The sequence below is a fragment of the Hoplias malabaricus genome, chromosome 14 (assembly GCF_029633855.1).
Source record: "Hoplias malabaricus isolate fHopMal1 chromosome 14, fHopMal1.hap1, whole genome shotgun sequence".
In the NCBI taxonomy this organism is placed as follows: Eukaryota; Metazoa; Chordata; class Actinopteri; order Characiformes; family Erythrinidae; genus Hoplias; species Hoplias malabaricus.
In genome coordinates, this window is record NC_089813.1 from 12,581,525 (window position 1) to 12,602,450 (window position 20,926).

At 43.0% G+C, this 20,926-nt stretch overlaps 1 protein-coding gene across 2 annotated transcripts in view; it reads right to left on the minus strand.

Annotated features, from left to right (window-relative positions):
* Positions 1-7,527: 7,527 nt before the first annotated feature.
* mib2 (MIB E3 ubiquitin protein ligase 2) overlaps positions 7,528-20,926 on the minus strand; it is a 72,527-nt gene continuing 59,128 nt past the window's right edge. For both annotated transcript variants that reach the window (XM_066643390.1, XM_066643389.1), the window contains exons 14-19: positions 15,468-15,594; positions 14,045-14,269; positions 12,371-12,549; positions 11,887-12,074; positions 11,481-11,546; positions 7,528-11,015 (exon numbers count right to left, since the gene is read on the minus strand). In XM_066643390.1, the coding sequence (XP_066499487.1) occupies positions 10,774-11,015; positions 11,481-11,546; positions 11,887-12,074; positions 12,371-12,549; positions 14,045-14,269; positions 15,468-15,594 (1,027 nt within the window). In that variant the 3' untranslated portion in view covers positions 7,528-10,773. The remainder of the gene's footprint in view (positions 11,016-11,480; positions 11,547-11,886; positions 12,075-12,370; positions 12,550-14,044; positions 14,270-15,467; positions 15,595-20,926) is intronic.

The following is a 20,926-nucleotide window of genomic DNA, read 5'->3' on the forward strand; positions in this document are numbered from 1 at the left end:
GCGTGTCATCCAAGACAGCCCCACAGTATCGAGTGCCTTCAGTAACTCTGGGCGAATCTCATCCACTCCTGGAGCTTTGCCACTGCGAAGCTTTTTCACCACCTCAGTGACTTCAGCCAAGGAAATGGAATCTGACCCCCCAGACACTTCTGGCCCTACCTCCTGTACAGGAGGCATGTCTCTCGGGTTAAGGAGTTCCTCAAAGTGCTCCTTCCAACGCCCAACAATACGCTCAGTCGAGTTCAGAATTTTACCATCCTTGCTGAGCACAGCTTGGACAGTGTCCCCCCTCCCCCTCCTGAGCTGTCGGAGTGTTTTCCAGAACCTCTTTGAGGCCGCCCGGAAGTCATTCTCCATGGCCTCTCCAAACTCCTCCCATGCTCTGGATTTTGCTTCAGCAACTGCCACAGCTGCAGCCTTTTTCGCCTGCCGGTACCCATCCGCAGAATCGGAAGTTCCCCGAGCTAGCCAATCTCGAAAAGCCTCCTTCTTCTGCTTGACAGCTTCCCTCACCCCTGGTGTCCACCAACGGGTTCTTGGGTTGCCGCCATAACAGGCACCAACAAGCTTTTGACCACAGCTACATGCAGCCGCTTCCATGATGGAGGTCCGGAACAGTGTCCATTCAGACTCCATTCCCCCTACCTCCTCCGGAACATGTGAGAAGTTCTCTCGGAGGTGAGAGTTGAAATCCATCCGGACAGAGTCATCTGCCAGCTTTTCCCAGCACACCCTCACAATACATTTGGGTTTACCAGGTCTGTCCGGCAGCTTTCCCCGCCATCGGATCCAACTCACCACCAGATGGTGATCGGTTGACAGCTCAGCCCCTCTCTTTACCCGAGTGTCCAAAACATACGGCCTCAGGTCAGAAGACACAACCACAAAGTCGATCATTGACCTTTGGCCCAGAGTGCTCTGGTACCAAGTACACTTATGAGCAATCTTATGTTCGAACATGGTGTTCGTTATGGACAAACCATGGCTAGCACAGAAGTCCAACAACATCACACCACTCGGGTTTAGATCAGGCAGTCCGTTCCTCCCAATCACTCCTCTCCAGGTTTCCCAGTCATTGCCAACGTGAGCATTGAAGTCCCCCAGCAAAACAACAGAGTTAGTGCATGGAATCCCCTCTAGAACTCCAGTCACTGCCTCCAAGAAGGCCGAATACTCTGAGCTGCTGTTCGGTGCATACGCACACACAACAGTCAAAGTTTTCCTCTCTGCAAGCCGGAGCCGCATTGAGGCGACCCTCTCGTTTACTGGGACAAACTCCAGCTGTACAGGCGCCAGCCGGGGACTTGTGAGTATCCCCACACCCGCCCGGCGCCTCTCACCCTGTGCAACTCCTGAGTAAGAGAGAGACCAACCCCTATCGAGGAGTTTGGTTCCAGAGCCTACACTGTGTGTAGAGGTGAGCCCAACTATATCTAGCTGGTATCTCTCAACCTCACGCACCAGCTCTGGCTCTTTCCCCCCCAGTGAGGTTATGTTCCACGTACCAAGAACCAGTTTCCGCTGACAAGTTCCACGACGCCAGGGGCCCCCTTGCCCCCGCTCTGTGCCCGATGGGCATTGCACCGCACCCCTACTCTGGATCTTGCGGGTGGTGAGCCTACATGATCCTCCCACGTTGCCATTTCGGGCTGAGCCCGGCCGGGTTACGTGGGCTGCCCAGCCACCAGGCGCTCGCCGTCGGACACTACCCCCAGGCCTGGCTCCAGAGGTAGGTCCCGGTAACCCTTTCCCGGGCAGGGTACACTGAATTTTAATGTGTGTACTCATAGGAATGCTTTTGGATCATGTTTGTCTGGATCTTCTCTCCAGACCTGTTCGCCATGGGAGACCCTACTGGGAGCAAACAGCTCCCGACGACATAGCCCTGGAGGTCATGAGACCACACAAGCCCTTCCGCCACGACAAGGCCCTGATCCAGGAAGGGGGCTATAACACAAGCAATATCAAAATAACAGAAGAAGAAGAAGAAGAAGAAGAAGAAGAAGAAACACCTAATTTGAGGGCTTGAGGCCTGAGGTCGCCATTAAAATTCACACACACACACACACACACACACACACACACACACACACACACATATATATATATAGGCTGACCAAATCACGGCGGAATTAAATGTGCACCTCAACTCTCCTGTTTCCACCAGAACTGTCCGTCAGGAGTTCCACAGGGTCAATATACACGGCCGGGCTGCTAGAGCCAAACCTTTGGTCACTCATGCCAATGCCAAACGTAGGTTTCAATGGTGCAAGGAGCGCAAATCTTGGGCTGTGGACAATGTGAAACATGTATTGTTCTCTGATGAGTCCACCTTTACTGTTTTCCCCACATCCGGGAGAGTTACGGTGTGGAGAAGCCCCAAAGAAGCGTACCACCCAGACTGTTGCATGCCCAGAGTGAATCATGGGGTGGATAAGTGACGGTTTGGGAAGCCATATCATGGCATTCCCTTGGCCCAATACTTGTGCTAGATGGGCGCGTCACTGCCAAGGACTACCGAACCATTCTGGAGGACCATGTGCATCCAATGGTTCAAACATTGTATCCTGAAGGCGGTGCCGTGTATCAGGATGATAATACACCAATACACACAGCATAACTGGTGAAAGACTGGTTTGATGAACATGAAAGTGAAGTTGAACGTCTCCCATGGCCTGCACAGTCACCAGATCTATATATTATTGAGCCACTTTGGGGTGTTTTGGAGGAGCGAGTCAGGAAACGTTTTCCTCCACCAGCATCATGTAGTGACCTGGCCACTATCCTGCAAGAAGAATGGCTTAAAATCCCTCTGACCACTGTGCAGGACTTGTATATGTCATTCCCAAGACGAATTGATGCTGTATTGGCCGCAAAAGGAGGCCCTACACCATACTGGACATGCTTTGCATGTATGTGCCCTCGAGCTCTAAGGTCTTCAGCTCAATCATATCTGACTGTTCCTAGGTCTCGTCTTAAACATAAAGGGGATTGTGCTTTTACTGTTGCTGCACCAAGACTTTGGAATAGTCTTCCAAGTGATGTAAGAAACATGCCATCTATGACTGTCTTTAAATCCAAGCTTAAAACACACTTTTACCGTCTGGCATTTGGCAGCTGTGGATCTGTGGATTAGGATTTATGTTAATGTATGTCTTTCTGTGTCACTGAATGTTTTTCTGTGATGCTGGTGGTTAGAAGGTGGACATTTTTCTTTTGTTTATTGTAAAGCACTTTGGTTTTAAATGTGCTCTATAAATAAAATTTTACTTACTTACTTACTAATAAATTATTGTGGTCTAAAACCAGGTGTTTCAGTTTCATTGTCCAACCCCTGTGTATATATATATATATATATATATATATATATATATATATATATATATATATATATATATATATATATATATACAGCATACCCATTCAACCATAACTTTAAAATCACCTCATTTCAACGCTCACTGTCTGCTGTTAGTTCACTTTCACTCTTTTTTTCGCCAGAATTTGACCACTGAGAGGGCATTATTTGGGTGGGTTCATTATTCTCAGAGCTGCAGTGACACTGATGTAGTGTGACTGTGTATATTGCACTAGTACGAATGGATCAGAAACAGCAGTGAAGCTGGAGTTTTTGAACACCTCAATGTCACTGCTGGATTAAGAATTGTACACTAACCAAAAATATCCAATGAAATGCATCACGTGACTACCGATTAAGGACTAGAAGACGACCAACACAAACTGAGGTAATGTTTCTGAATTTGCATCTAACAAGGTAAAAGTAGGTGTCCAAAAGTGTGGCCAGGGACTAATTATTGGTTCTGTTTGGACAAAACTTCATATCTCCACTTTTCATTTTTGAAATCATTAGAAAATTCCTCCTGTTTACACCGTACCATAATTTAATGATGGAAGGAGCAATAGAAGTAGTCCAATATTAATTTCAATAGATTTTAATTAATTTATGTCTGTCTGTTGTTGCCCTGATAAAGAGACTAGTTGACCAGGACTAACATAAGCAAGATGGACAGGCTGAGGCTCCCTGAAGGAGTTCAGTATTCAGCAATAATGTTTGTAATAGTAAATTATGTTTTCCTGCTGAGTGACAGTGTAAAGCTTCCTTATATTTTACAGTTGAAGATGAGGGGATTTGTGTAGTCCATGTAGTCCTAAATAAATAAATAAATAGCTACCAGCTACCAGCAAATCGAAACATACATTGTCGACAATGGAACTGTTTTTCTCCTCTCTCTATTAACCCTCACCTAACCACGGGCTGCTCAGTTGTCTATCTGACATTTGACAGTTGCAGGCATTATTTAGGAACTTCTAAAAGTGTTTCTATTTATTCATGTCTTTATTGTCATTTATTGACATTAATCAATGTCATTTGTTCAGGTCAGGGCGGCACGGTGGCGCAGCAGGTAGTGTTGCAGTCGCACAGCTCCAGGGACCTGGAGGTTGTGGGTTCGATTCCTGCTCCGGGTGACTGTCTGTGAGGAGGTGTGTTTCCTCCCACAGTCCAAATACACACGTTGGTAGGTGGATTGGCGACTCAAAAGTGTCCGTGTCTGTGTTGCCCAGTGAAGCACTGCCACCTTGCGCCCAAAGATTCCAAGTAGGCTCTGGACCCCCGCGACCCTGAATTGGATAAGCGGGTACAGATAACCATCCATCCATCCATCCATCCATCCATTATCCACCGCTTATCCGGGTCCGGGTCGCGGGGGAAGCAGTCGGAGCAAAGAAACCCAGACCTCCCTCTCCCCAGCCACCGACTCTAGCTCCTCCGGGGGTATACCGAGGCGTTCCCAGGCCAGTCGAGACATATAGTCTCTCCAGCGTGTTCTTGGTCTGCCCCGGGGCCTCCTCCCCGTTGGACATGCCCGGAACACCTCTCCAGGAAGGCGTCCAGGAGGCATCCGAACCAGATGCCCGAACCATCTCAGCTGGCTCCTTTCGACGTGGAGGAGCAGCGGCTCCACTCCGAGTCTCTCCCGGATGTCCGAGCTCCTAACCCTGTCTCTAAGGGAGAGTCCAGACATCCTGCGGAGAAAACTCATTTCAGCCGCTTGTACCCGCGATCTCGTTCTTTCGGTCACTACCCAAAGCTCATGACCATAGGTGAGGGTTGGGACGTAGATTGAACGGTAAATCGAGAGCTTTGCTTTTCTGCTCAGCTCTCTCTTCACCACAACGGACCGGTACAGAGCCCGCATTACTGCTGACGCTGCACCGATCCGCCTGTCAATCTCACGCTCCATCTTTCCCTCACTCGTGAACAAGACCCCGAGGTATTTAAACTCCTCCACTTGAGGCAGGATCTCACTTCCAACCTGGAGAGAGCACTCCACCCTTTTCCGGCTGAGTACCATGGACTCGGACTTGGAGGTGCTGATCCTCATCCCTACCGCTTCACACTCGGCTGCAAACTGGTCCAGCAAGAGCTGGAGGTCCCGGCTCGATGAAGCCAACAAGACCACATCATCTGCAAAAAGCAGACATGGAATCCTGAGACCACCAAACCGGACACCCTCCGCCACTTGGCTACGCCGAGAAATTCTGTCCATAAAAATTATGAACAGAACCGGTGACAACGGGCAGCCCTGACGGAGTCCAACTCTGACTGGAAACCAGTCAGATTTACTGCCAGCCATACGAACCAGACTCCTGCTCTGTTTGTACAGGGACTGGATAGCTCGTAACAAAGAGCCCAGTACCCCATACTCCCTGAGCACCCCCCACAGAATACCCCGAGGGACACGGTCGAATGCCTTCTCCAGATCCACAAAACACATGTAGACTGGTTGAGCAAACTCCCATGCACCCTCCAGGATCCTAGCGAGGGTAAAGAGCTGGTCCTGTGTTCCACGACCGGGGCGGAATCCGCATTGTTCCTCCTGGATCCGAGGTTCAACTATCAGTCGGACTCTCTTCTCCAGTACCCCCGCATAGACCTTACCGGGGAGGCTGAGGAGTGTGATCCCCCTATAGTTGGAACACACCCTCCGATCCCCCTTTTTGAAAAGGGGAACCACCACCCCAGTCTGCCAGTCCAGAGGCACTGCCCCCGATGTCCACGCGATGTTGCAAAGACGTGTCAACCAGGACAGCCCCACAACATCCAGAGCCTTGAGGAACCCGGGGTGAACCTCATCCACCCCCGGGGCCCTACCGCCAAGGAGTTTCCCTACCACCTTGGCCACTTCAGCCCCAGTGATAGACGAGCCCCCCCCGGGGTCCCCAAGCTCTGCTTCCTCTGCGGAAGACGTGCTGGTGGGATTGAGAAGATCCTCGAAGTATTCCTTCCACCGTCTGATGACGTCCCCAGTCGAGGTCAACAGTTCCCCACCCCCACCATATACAGTGTTGGTGGAAAACTGCTTTCCCCTCCTGAGTCGCCTGACGGTTTGCCAGAAACTTCTTGGAGCCGACCGAAAGTCGTTTTCCATGTTCTCACCAAGCTCCTCCCACACCCGAGTTTTTGCCTCAGCGACTGCCGAGGCCGCAAGCCGCTTGGCTCCCCGGTACCTGTCGGCTGCCTCCGGAGTCCCCTGAGCCAACCAGGCTTGATAGGACTCTTTCTTCAGCTTGATAGCCCCCCTCACCCGGGGTGTCCACCACCGAGTGCGGGGATTGCCACCCCGACAGGCACCGACAACCTTGCAGAGCTGTGGGTACAGATAACGAATGAATGAATTTATTCAGGTCCAAGTAAAGCTGTACGTTGTATGTACACACTCCGACCGCTAGAGGGCAGAAACGTGAAAGAATAGTGAAGAAATATAATATTGTGATAGACGTTTAAATATATATATATATATAAATATATTAGAAAATAGTGGCATTTTTAACAGGATATTAGCCTCCTGCTGATTCACATCTGTTAAAGGGCAAACGTTGTTCATTCCACAGACGAGAGAACAAACGAGTACAGATCATACACAGAAGCAATTAGGTATTAAATAAACAAAGCTGCCTGGCATGTTAGGTTTGGAGTCCGTTTTAATTTTGAAGATGGCAAAAGGAAAGATCTAAGTGACTTTGAAAGAGGGTTCAGTATATATTTGGAAAAATGACTAAAGTGATCTGTAAACCAGTTTGAAAAAAAGGCTGAAAGTGCACTGTGATTGTGAAGGTCGCCAGTGTGTGTTTAAAGAATAATATATATATATAATTTGTTTATTTAATACATTTAATTTTAAAAATAAACTAAGATTACTTAATGGGATAAGTAAATTTAAGTATGAAATAAGAATACTAAAAGTACTAAAATAGGAACATTTTAAAGTATGAAAATAAAAGGTTTGACGTTTGCATCTTTAAAATATTTATTTGTAAACACCTCTTCGCCTCACTAGCTTTGCATACCTCTGTGCCTTAAAGGGTTGCAGAACTTTATTCTGATGGATCAGTTTTCTGATGTCTTGAATAAACTTCAGGAATGAGTGAAAAAGAATATTCCTCCAGTAGTGTATCGGGTAAAATGCACAGATTAAAAAAAGATAAGCAGAGTGATATCCTTATAAAACAGTTTCATATTTATTGCAAAATATTTTGTACAGAGTAAAACTTAAAAAAAAAAAAAAGGAATGGACAGTAAGGCCAACATCAGAATGTTGCGTGCTGAACTGTACAGACATCAACAGTAACATATTTTTGCTTAAATAATCTTTGAACACATAATTTAGCACATAATTTCAAACTCAGCATATTATTTAACTTTCAAAGCCAACGCTTTATTGCCCTTAAGATTCTGCTGTTGACTCACATAGGATTCACATTTTTTTATTTTACTATGGAGAGTATTTCTAATCCAATTAAATAAAATAAGATTTAAATAGCAATTTTCTCCCCTAGTATTTCCAAAAATAGTCTCGTGACACTGAAGTAAAGAAGATGCTCCAGCTTCAGAGAGACGATTGTAATCACACTTCAGCATTTAGGGGTAATTATCAGGATATTTAATTCCTTTCTCAGGCCAGGTTTCATTTTAATCCCATTGCTAACTGCAACATAACTTACTAGCCTTCAAATCTGTGAGCTATCAGCCATTCTACAAATGCTGCTGTACTACCAAAACTAATTTAGCTTCTCAAATGTATTTGAGTGACAATTTAAAAAACAAACAAACAAACAAACAAAGCAATCAATAATCATTACTCCTTCAGCAAAAACTGTAGTCTTTACCACCAGCGTGTTTAAGGCCTTTGATCTCTTGCTAAACACATCTTTCTACAAACTTCATAATGCTTGGAAAACAACTGGATGTCACAGTTGATAATGAAGGGAACTGGATTTCTAGTGTCCCGAGTCACATACAGCGAGCTGTAAGCAGATCTTATCTCTTGGCAAAACTTTACATATCATTTCTAACAAGCTGAATAGATGGAAGGCTTTCTTTTGATGTTACCCCAGTAACATTTAGAATTGAAGGGTTGAGTGGGGGATAAATTTACTTGAAATTCCAGTTTTGAATAATTATAAAAACAAAAAAGATGTCTCAAAATTCAGGGTAGCTAAATCTATTTCTCATCCCTGAAATGCAAAACTGAGTGAGTACATTACGAAGGCTTCATACAGAAGTGACACTCTGGTTAACTAAAGTGTGCGACGCTGTCGGCACACGTTCAATTTTGGCACTGTTAGTCTCGTTTTCTTACGAGCTTCGCTAGCATTCTAAAGCTATGATGCAGTAGGCGCAGAACAGCAGGATACCATTACTGACATTCAAATATACATCTTAGTATTGGATATCCCCAAAGTGGGATCTACAAAAACCCCTGTTGCTGGACACAGAATATAATACAAAATTAAAGTGTAAAGATTAAAATAGATTCATTTTTTTTGTTGTTGTTGTTTTTGACGCATACAGTAAGCCCTTCTGGAACAAAACACATAATGGTTTTTTCACACTACAGAGGGGATGCAGTGATCTGAAGTGTCCTCACTCCTAATATGGGGTTGAGGGATATTTCAGAGAGTAGTTGGCGATGGTCATAGACAATGCTTGACGAATGCACACACATTTTTTGCCATTCTAATGCAATGTTTACATTTGAACTTTAAAAGAAAAAAAACAAAATAAACAAACAGTAAGATACTGACAGTTATCCATGCGTGAAGGTATGTAGTGGTTTGCCCTGTTCTACAGTGTGTTCAGTAAAGAGCACATACACGCAGCAGGGTCCCTCACCACAGCAAAGAATATGAAGCATCAGTCTCAGACGACATGGGCTTCACCCACAGTCTTCAAGCTCCAGAGAAAAGAGTTTAAACTGTCGCAATTTCATTGAGTCAATTGTGGGGAAAGAGTCCACCCCAGCTTCAAAAACAGGTTGAGACAGTGTAGGTGTGGGTTCTTGTGTGAGACTTCTGACCTGTAATCACCCCACCTTCCCAAGAAATGATACATTAATTCAAATCAAAATAAAAGACCAGAACTGATAGTGGATAACCCCAATTTCAAATGACCACCACTGGAAAGAGATCACTGTGGAATGTCATATTCAACGGATTCAGTAACTCTCGAAAATTCAGATGCACTTTATTTTGGTTCCATCTCCGTAGAGCTTACAGAGATCTGAGATCAAAATGACTTCTTCACGCTGTGCACACATTGCCATTCATCTCATTTAGTGTCTTTTATTTAAGAAAACCTTTTTTTATTTGTAAACAGATCCTTAATAAGAAAGTACATCATGACCTTTTGCTCTTGATCTGAAGCTGCTGATCAGATCAAAACGACCAAAGTAATAACTTAACATGTAGTGCTGCAATCTTCGGTGCTTGGACTACTTCATTTGACCTTGACGTTGCCATCACGCATAAATAAAAAAAGACTGATTGCCTTAGGACACCACAAATGTAACCCATGTCACAATATATCATATAAATAATATGCATATCAGCATGCATTGTATATCCCTTGCTAGTGGAAAGCCTTTGGGGGGGGGGGGGGGCGTCTAGTACAGAATCGCTGCATACCACCACCCTCAAACAAGCATCACATTATGATTATGGGCAGCTTAAAACTACAGTCTGGAAGATTTACATCATGGTCACTCACCTGCAAAACAATACCTCCATCTAATAAGCCGTAGTGTATATATTTAGCCAATATTTTCCGTGCTTTTTATGGAGAATATCGCATTGGTTTCGGTCTGTAAACATCTTGGGGCTAGCTTAACGGCGAATAATTTCAGACAGACGAGGGTGAGTCAGCAACTAATTAAATAGAAAATAAAGAGTAAATCTTACAGAAAGCAGTTTTAAGGATTAATGGGTTGTCTCGGAGGAGAGGGAAATCGCAGGGATAATGACTCTTTTCATTTGTGCTTGGTGAGCTGTGACGGAGAGTGTTATGTGAGTCGATTGTTAGCGAGTCTCATTGATTACATCAGGCTGATGAACGAATAAGCAAGAGCTTCCACACAAACGCACACAGTCACTGGCTTGTCATCCACAACCCTTCGCAAAACCAGGACGGGTGTGAATTATTCAACTGCCAAATCACTGGGTGAAGTTCAGTAAACGTGGGCTCGGCTCTCTGCGTCCTTCTTGATGGTGATGATACACAGATTGGCTGATCAGAGTAAGCCCCTCCCCCTTAGCTTCCACATTTAACAGCAAGCACTGGTGGCTGCAACATCTCTGGCAGCTTGGGGTGTAACACACATTATGTTTGTTTGTTTGTGTGTGTGTGTGTGTGAGAGAGAGAAAGAGAGAGAGAGAGAGAGAGAGAGAGAGAGAGAGAGAGAGAGAGAATGTGTCTCAGACAAAGAGCTGGATTCTCTCGCGGATGGTCTGGCGGCAGATGGGGCAGGTCTTGAGTGCGGCGCTGCAGTCGATGCAGGAGGCGTGGCCACACTGGAAGACCAGCTTGATCTGGTTGTCGATGCAGATGGGGCAGGTGATGCGCTCCTCCATCTGCCGATAGCGCGACTGCAGCTGTTCCAGCAGGTTGTGCTGCTCAGAGTTGTCTGAGTTTGGACTGCAGTCCACCTCTGTTTGGTCTAGGAGGACCGAGGGACCAACAGAGAATGGTTAGGGGGGGCAGACTGTCAAACATAATTTAATTTAATGCAATGGATAGAGGAGGCTAAGAAGATGAATGTAATAATGATGACTAATATATACAATCGTATGCAAAGACAGAACACTCCTGGAAGTTGATTTTCTAAGTGGAAATATGTTCCCACATCCTCTACAGAAAAAGTCTGTATACTTTGTATACAGTATGTATACTTTTTTTTCAAAAGTAAATTTTAATTATTTACTTTTTGTATCTCTGAAAAATAACATTTTACAATTTCTACAAACTTTTGACATGTCCATGAGCCAAATATGCACAACAGACTTATGAATATCTGTAAACACACTAAGACAATGTCAGTGTGAACTATAAAGCATCAGAAAGAACTTGGGTCCTATTTTAAGTACAAAATAATTATGATGTCTTTCTTGTAAAAAAAACGTACCTTGTCGGATTTTCTTGGTAATTGTGACTTGACATTTAATGCATTTCTTCATTCTGTGAGCACACTCTGTTGGAAAAGACACAGTGAGAAAGTGAGATTATCTTTTTAACTATTAATGTTCAGAGTACTTTTTCAGTACATACATCAAAAGAAGCCTCTATATATCTTTAATTAACTGAACAGTTACCCAACAGTAGTTAACTAAGAAGTATTTAATGAGCCAATATTAAAGTACCGATAGACTAAATTTCCCTAGTGTATCCCCCTCCTACAGTATTACTGGTTCTACTTCATTTCTAAATTCACACACTGACCCTTATCAGCCTCCACCGAAGCATACAGTGCCAACTAGCGGAAATATGATTAGACTAGTTTAGATGTTGTGTGTGTGTGTGTGTGTCCTTACCCTCACAGGCAACACTGTGCTGGCATGGGGAGAAGAGTATGAGCAGGGCCAGTTCGGAGCAGATGAGGCACTCGCTGGGGCCGGGAGCGCTGGGCATGGCCAGGTTGGTCATGGTGTTTGGTGTAGTGTGAACCCGCCGCAGACTACTGCTGCTGGTTCCACACGTGATGGCCTGTAGCTGTTGGAGCCTGATACATACACACACACACACACGATCAAACCTGCTAGCTTTGCTACAGCAGAATAATCAGAATCTGACAATATCTTAGTATTGTAAGAAAAATGGGCAAAAAAGGGGGAAACAAACAAATAAATAAATATAAGTTGCCTGTAATTAAATAAAAAAATCCAAATGTAACACTGTGGTCTAACAGTAATAATATGGATTAAGGCTTACAATGCAATAGCCAAACAGTCCAAAACATCCCTATTTTAATGTGTGTGATTCACACACACTCCGTCCCAAACACACACGTAATTTTACCTATGTTTTTCTGAGAAGCTCCTGATTAGCTGCAGTACGTTGCTGTCTGTCACCAGGTCCAAAGGACTTTTCCCTTTATGGTTGGCATAGTTAATGTCGGCGCCTTCTTGGGCCAGGAAGCAGGCGATAGCAGCTCCAACGTTCAGCTCCGTGTTCCCCAACAACCCCGAGCTACTCAGCTTTTACACAAACAAACAAACAAATAAATAAAACACACACATTAATATCCAGGTAAAAAATGTTTAAAAAAATCATGTATGGAATTCAAAACCTCGACATACAGAGTACCACATGAGAAGTAGCTTTATCTGTTGTAACCAGTCAGTAATTCCCAAGCTACATTATTGTTAAGAGCCCTTCACTCCACTTAAGAGCTTGTAAAAGAAGACTATCATACTCCATCAACCCAAACAGCCCAACCCCGCAGGAAGAAATTCACAGATTTGAATTGACAGCATTATACAATGCGAGTGTGTACTACTTCAGGAATGCTTTGTTACAGGATTATATCAAATGAATTCATTTTCCCCTAGAATATACTTTTGCTGCTGATACAAGGGACCATTACCTGGTATTAGATCAGTGACATTTCTAAATACTAAATGAGAAATAGTAAATAAAAAAGTACCCCAAAAATCAATGTAAATTTATATTAAAGCCAACTCCTGTAAACGACATATTTTAATTAAAAAGGATGTTATGGAGGGTTGCTGAACTAGCTGAGTGTTTTAATGGATGGTTGATAGGAGTGGTTATCTTCTCTCTGATGTATGATGATGTAATCTGAATATTACAGAGTTGAGCAAAAGCCATTACAATTATGGGAAAGCAAAAATTTGATCTTTTAAATAATGAGTAAAAATATATACATTTCATGTTAATATTATTCTGTATCTTAAACCAACACTGTGTTGCCAACAGCCGCAAAAATATATCACTGAAATTGCACCTGAAAAATGGCCATTAAATTACTGTGATATCACAGGCTTGGATTCTACATTACATCTCTCTAATGCTGGTCCGTTACGGTCAGATGTGGTTTATGTGCTTGTAGTGTAGTTACCCTCAAGGTTCCCCTAAAGGGATGAGATGATATTTAATACTTAATAACCAAGTCAGAATGTAATTAGGTTTCATATACACACACACACACTGTTCTGCTGATGCAGGAAAACAGCAGAACTGGCCGCTTTAACAGACGGCTGTATTTCTCTATTGGCTCTGGCTGGAGTTCAGCCCTCATCTCTGCAGTTACGTGCGTGTGTGTGCATGCATGTGTAGATGTGCCCTTCAGAAGTGGCCAAAGTTGTTCCTCCTTCACGCTCCACTAGTGTAATAAAGGAATAAAAATGTCAGAAATACTGCTTTAGTAAACCATCAACTACAGTTTTAAAACAGAAGTGTTTGAGAACAAGGAAAGCACACACACATTTTTCATTTTCAGGAAAATAAACTGGCTGCTTAGATATTGATCAGCTCCATTCCACTCAAACCGATTTATTATGAAAACCACCACTCGTGAGACAAGTCTTCCATTATTTATGTTGTTTCCTCTTTCATCAGTTCACCCCTCTCTCTGTGCTCTGTCCCACCCTTTTTCTTTTCACTGTTCTCCTTCCCTCTTGCCTCCTCTCCAACCCCAGCCCCCCCTGCTTTCTCTCCTCTCACTCTTACCCGGCTATAGAGTGCTGATGACTCTCTCTCGCTGGTACTGAGGGTGGTGGTGAGTTGTTGGCGGCTGAGTGCCGTGTGCATTGCTGTGTCTCCCTCCTCGTCCTCTGCGTTCACGTCTGCCCCCTCCGCCACCAGCAGAGCCACCAGAGCCACGTGGCCCTGCGTCACTGCCAGCTGCAGGGGCGTCTGGTTGCGGTTGTTGCGGATGTTGACATCACAGCGACCCTATGGATCACACATTTTGAATGTGACTCGTATACATGCAATATTTGGAATATCTGAGAAATTTCATTTAGTAAGGTTTATTTAAAAAAATATGATTAAATGAATGTTACTACAATCAACAGTAACTGCAAAGTTAATGCTTTTGAATTGCAGCACAATGTAGCTTTTTGCAACAACAGATTATTTCCTTGTAACTTTAGAATTGGTAAATGCCAATAATGTATTATGGCCAAATTATGTTGTAGTAACCGCAGAAACCTCCACAAGTACTATGTTTTCAGCCCTCTGTATAAACAGGGAGGGAACTAAACCCCAGTATAATTTACTGCCAGCAGAGGGTGCAGCAGTGACTGGAAATGCACAAACGATGACTGAACCTGCATGAAAGTAATTAATGCTTCACTGTGCATCTAGATCTGCAGGGATTAAGACGACCCAAGTCACCTTTCACCGGCAATTTACCTAACATTAATTTTAATAGAGCCAGAATATGCATTTCATGCATACATTAACAAAGCTAGCACTGAAGAATACTCCATCATATTGGTGCTGAACCAGCCACAGACTCTAACACGTGCCAAACGTAAACGGCATTTGAATCATTTAACTGGGAACTGTTTGGATTCACTCATATTTTGCAAATTCACCTTTATGTTTTCAATATCCACAATGAGATAAGATTCTCTCTCTCTCTCTCTCTCTCTCTCTCTCTCTCTCTCTCTCTCTCAAGGTCTTAAGGAGAATGCAACTGTCTTAGAAAATTCTTATTACATATAAATGCATGTATTATATAACACACTTTATAGAATATAATCAGAGCAGTCAGAGAAAGTGACATGCAAAGCAGATTACCTGGAAACGTATTGTATTTTGTTTGAAGAAAAAAAAAATCCATACACATTAGAATGTTTTGATGTTGTGTGTAAGACTGTGTGTGTGTGTTAGTACTACACACACAACCATGATTTGACCTAGCATCGCTACATCTAATTTTGTTGATAGTAATCAGCAGAGGAAAGTATTTGCAGGTTAAACCTTATTAAACGGAATTAACACCAATAAAAAAGCCAATTACCAAAGCTTTAGCTGTCATCAAATGAAAATGCAGGACTGCAGCTGCTGTGTTAAATAAGAATGCCTCAGAGATTCTTTAGTTGCTTCAGGCTGCACAGGCTGTGTGTGTGTGTGTGTGTGTTACCTCTTTAATAAGGATTTCGGCCACATCTTTATGATTGTTGAGGGCGGCCAGGTGAAGTGCGGAAAATCCGTCCTCCTTCTTAACATCGGCAAGCTGCCGGGCACGAGACAGGATCATCTCCGTTGCCCTGGAGACAGACAGACACACACACACACACACACAGACCCCTGTGTGACAATCAATAAACAGCTTCGCAGGAGGTAAAGGAGGTCTGACATCTGCTGTGTTTTCCTCATACGGAACAATAAATATGATGCATGACACATCGTGATGATTAGTGAAGTAGTTGCATAAAAATGGAGATTTTACACTGAAGTTCCAAGCACTTCTCACAAGTCAATGTAGCACACACTGTACTATGATTGAATAGTCTTCTTATTGGTAAACACATTCTAAATCCATCTTCTAATTCCATTGATTCTGGTGTGACTTATAGCTGACCTCTGCTCACAGCACATTACTGGTGCTTTACACTGAGTCCAGCTGTTAGCATGGTTAAATCTGATGACCTGGAGATTGAAGAGAAGGCTCTCCGCTAGAGAAGATTAGGGTTTAGGGCATGTGTGTATGTGTGTGTTCTTGGACAGAGAGCTTCTGGCCTGCTTCACACAGACATAAGTCACTGTAATCGTCTGTCATCATTTGCCGACAATCTGTCCCCTATGCTGTTCCCTACTGACCTTGTTTTTCCCTACAATACACAACATTACACACACACACACACACACACGCATATACACATGCAAATATAAATTCTAAAAATGCTGTTAATATATTTAAATTAAGTTTTAAATTTGGTTTAATCATACCGTGGTTATACAGTGAAGACTTCAACTCGTGACATTATAGACATAGATACTTGTATGTATATATGAGCATATATTGTATGAGGCCACACACATTTAGGAGTACTGCTGCTATAAAGAGGGGGTAGTTGGTCTGCAACGATGTTTAAATATCAAGCGCATTACACTGCCGTCCATCAGCATGCCTTCTTCATTGGACCAAGTCACCTTCTTTCAGTCCCCCATGGTCCAGTTCTACTGCTAATGTGTCCTATGTAGGTCCTTTCAGTGGTGGACAGGGGTCAACATTGGCTACTCATCTCCGTACACAGCAACCTGTGATGCATTGTGTGCCCTGACACCTTTCTATTGTAGCTAGCTTTAACTTTGTCAGCAGTTTGTGCTACAGAACTCTACTGTTTGATCAGACATGAAGGGCAAGTCTATACACCTTATGTGCACCAATGAGTCCTGGGCACAAAAGACTCTGTCGCTTGTTCACCAGATGTACGGTCATCACAATTTGGACTTTCTCCAAGTTGCTCAGATCCTTCAGTTTGCCCATGTTTTCCTTCTCCCTACAGAGGTCTGGTGCACTTGCTGTATAATATATTCCACACTTCGACAGGAGCATATGTCGACAACACATATGTCCAAATTAGTAACTTTATAGGAGAAGGGAAAAAACCTTCTTAAATTTCAATGGATGTCAATGTAAGAAGCTTTTATTCCACATAATATTGGAGCGGTTTTGTTGGTTCATTTATGATGAATGTTTCACACAATGTAAGGAACAGCTGCTGGGTCCAAATGATTTAGTAACCTAAAAATACTAAAATGGAGATACACGCTCTTCTTTGGACAGCATGTGTATGTGTGCGTGCACCCTTACACCTTAACACTGTATAGAAATTGTCTGTCTACACACCCAAAGAATGCCTTTCCCCTTTGTTCGCAGCAACCTTGACAAAGCAGGCTCCTATTGTAACCTGTTCTGCTTGTAATGTGCCGCAATAGAGTGCCATGCAGCTGTGTGCGTGCTTCTACACACACTTCCCACCAGTGAACAAACAGGCCCCACTGGGACACACCATTAATAGCTTGGAGCTTATCACCACACTCTTCCTACACACATGCTCACAGCTAAATTCACCCCTGCCGAGCTGTGGAGCGGATAAGATCAACAGTCAGACTAGTGCCTCAGTGTCTGAAGCCCGACTTCTTTACCTTAACTAACCTGAATGTTATGTCACCTTCTACTTGCTTTCTTAATAACTGACATAACCATTACACTGCAGAAAAAGAGCCAACAAAAATGGCTTAAAAGTGGTTTTGGTCTTAATCTCTGTCTGATGAGCAAACGCAGGAGTGAAAAAGAGGCTAAGGGATTTGGGAAGCTCTGCTTCAGCCGAAGCTGACAAAGGTGTGGAATCAAGAGTTTAATTTATCTGTGATTATCAAAATCATCACAGTTACTCGAGCTGGCTGTTATGTAGTAAAAGGCACTGACAGCGAACAGGCGTACAGTATGAAGACATGTTTCACTATATAATACGGTGACAACAGTCCCAAAAATGTAGGATCAGAAAATAGAAAAAATGAATTTAATGGAGTGTAGTTGTCTTTGTTTTGTCTTTAACTAAAACTCATCAATTGTGTTAGATAAATGGATTTAAAATTTCAAGCTAAAAACTTATAATTAACTTAAAATAAATGTTTATATTTACAGAACAATCATTAAAACAGTGGTTCTCAATTTTTTTTCTGTAGCATCCCACTTTTGTAAATAAGAATTTACACAGGGCTAACAATGCTCACACATGCCTCATTCATTTGCCTTGCTATGCCCCCACTTTTGGAACCAAAGAGTTAAAGCCTCCATTTCAGCACAGCTTCATTCCTGGTCCAAGACAAAAGCAGTTACAGTTTATTCAACCATTGCTGGAAATAAACATTGCTTAATATATTACATAAAATGATTTATTAATGTACAAGTTGTCGCACATATAAAGAAACAGCAAAGTAAAATGGTGACCCAATTTTGGACACAAACTGTAGATTGTATCTCCCTCATCCACAACCTGTAGCTAAAATTCTATCACCATGTATTTTATGGGTTTCTTGATTTTATTTCTTACTATACTTACATTAAATGGCATTGCTGACTCTTTTGGAGGTCAATGAAAGCTAACAGAATTTACCAATGTATTAGCAAAATAATAAAAACAAAAAACGTTATGCTACTTACTCAGCCATGGGCTTTAGTTTAGGAGGCTAAATATAGCAAGAGGCCCAGTAGGAGGAGTGACACGCCAACAAACGATGACTAACGAGGGAGAGGGAATGAGATTTGTGGTGGACACTTTCATTCATATAAAACAAAATACCCTCAAGGTCTTTACCCGGTAAACATCTGATTTTAAAAGTTTTTCCTAACACAGCAAATTGGATGTGGGAAACTGCTGGGGTACAACCATGTTTATGCTGCTTCTTCATGTGTGAGTATCAGAGAGGGAAAGAAAGAGTGAGCATGGGAATGAGGCAGAGCAAATGTGTTTGTTTTTGTATGCAGATGTTAAGTAATTTCAAGATTCAATTCAAGATTCCCGCATTGGTATAAGACAAATGTTGATTGTATAAATTTCCAATTAAAATGACCATCATGTGATTATCAGGAGATATTTTTGAGAGGATTTAGAAAATTGGACTCCTAACAACCATACACAATATAACAGACCACCATAACTGTCACCCTTAAACAGACAATCAGACAACGTCACAGATTTGTCAACATCGGACAAAGAAGCAGGTCAATACAAAAACAAAACTCTGCATGAATTTCTGTCCAAACTTGCATCATAGGAAGACGACTCAGTGACATACGTGCGAAACAATGTGCAGCTGTTACTGAGAAAAGGAAACTTTGTACTAATTACAAAACATTAACCACGAAACAGACACTAAATAAATAATAATGGTATGAGAGGATCAGAGTTTTTAAACACTGTGCCGACACACTCCACTGTACTAGATAAACCTTGTTGACCCACCTTGTAAATTTAAACTTAAAAGTAGCCCACATACTGCTGCACAGTTTGTGTTGGTCATCCACTATTCCTTTAATAGTGGTCCCAGGACACTACTGACTGGATAGTTTTGGTCAGTGGACTATTCTCAGTTCAGCAGTGACACTGAGGGGTTTAAACACTCCAGCAACACTGCTGTGTCTGATCCACACAATTCAGTGCAAAACACACCAACACACCACCACCACCACGGGGCATTGTCACTGTAGCTCTGAAAATAATCCACCACCCAAATCACACCTGCGCTCTCTGGGTGCCCTGTCCATTAAAGAACAGTAAGCAAAAAATAAATATGCAGAGTAACACACAGGCTACAGTCTGTAATTATAGAACTACAAAGTGCTCCTGTATGAAGAATGGACCCTGAGTGTAGCAATAAGAAGGTGGTCATCATCTGGTGCTTGATCAGTGTATATTCAGTTTGTGAGAGTGTGTGTGTTTGTTTGTAATAATATTATTTCATTAAAAAGATGTCCTGAATTTTAGGAAAATCTGAGAAAACGAGCATACGCTGATAACCTGCACTTGCGAGGAGTGTGAGTATTTGTGTGTAGGAGGTATAACGTGGGAACACTACTCAATGCTCACTCCATCAATCTTTTGCTCTCTCCCTCCCCCATCTTTTTTTCATTGCCAGCAGGTGCAGGCTCAAAGACACCTTCACCAACATTCATTCCTCCTCCAGCTCCATCCATTCATCCCTCCTTACCACACACCATCCCATCCCATCGCATGAAATGTTTCCCTCATGCTGTATGAAGGCTGAAAGGGTTATTGGAGAGAAATTAATAGAAATGAATGTGAGTGCTAATGCAGCTCAACACTGGGGGAAGATCTCATCTCAGGCACCAACCATTTACATTCCAAATCCAGTGTATTTATTTTTGGAACAAGTTAGGAATGTGTGTATGTATATAATGTGTGTGTGTGTGTGTGTATATGTAAATGTGCTGCAAAACAGGCTGTCCTTGTTTAGTTAAGTCCCTTGGAGTCCAGCAAGTCCAACCACTAAAAAGTCACTGTTTTTTTGTGCCTGTGTGACTGTGTGTATGCGAGCTCAGAGATTACGAAAAGTCTTTATGCAGACAAAAAGCTACTAGAGTCACCCAAGTCACACCCAATGAGTGTGTGTGTGGTCACTGCCAATTGTGGCATGCTTTAATTTGCCTATTATATTACTGCTGTGAAACACATTCACTAATTCTAGCATGTATATACACTTGATGATTCATTCATTCATTGTCTGTAACCACTTCAGGTTCGTAGTGGGTCCTGAGCCTACCTGAAATCGCTGGATGTAAGGCAGGAACACACCCTGGAGAGGGCGCCACACAAACACACATTCACTCACAATTTTGAGTTGGCAATCCACCTACGTGTGTTTTTCTACCATGGGATCACACAGTGGAAACCCACGTGGACACAAGGAGAACACACCAAACTTCTCTCAGACAGTCACCGGAGCAGGGCTCGAACCAACAACCCCTGGACCCTGGAGCTGTGTGACAGTGACACTACCTCCAGTGCCACAGAGCTGCCCAACCTTGATTTAGCGTGTCTAAAAGCATTGATCTTATTTGCTTAAAGC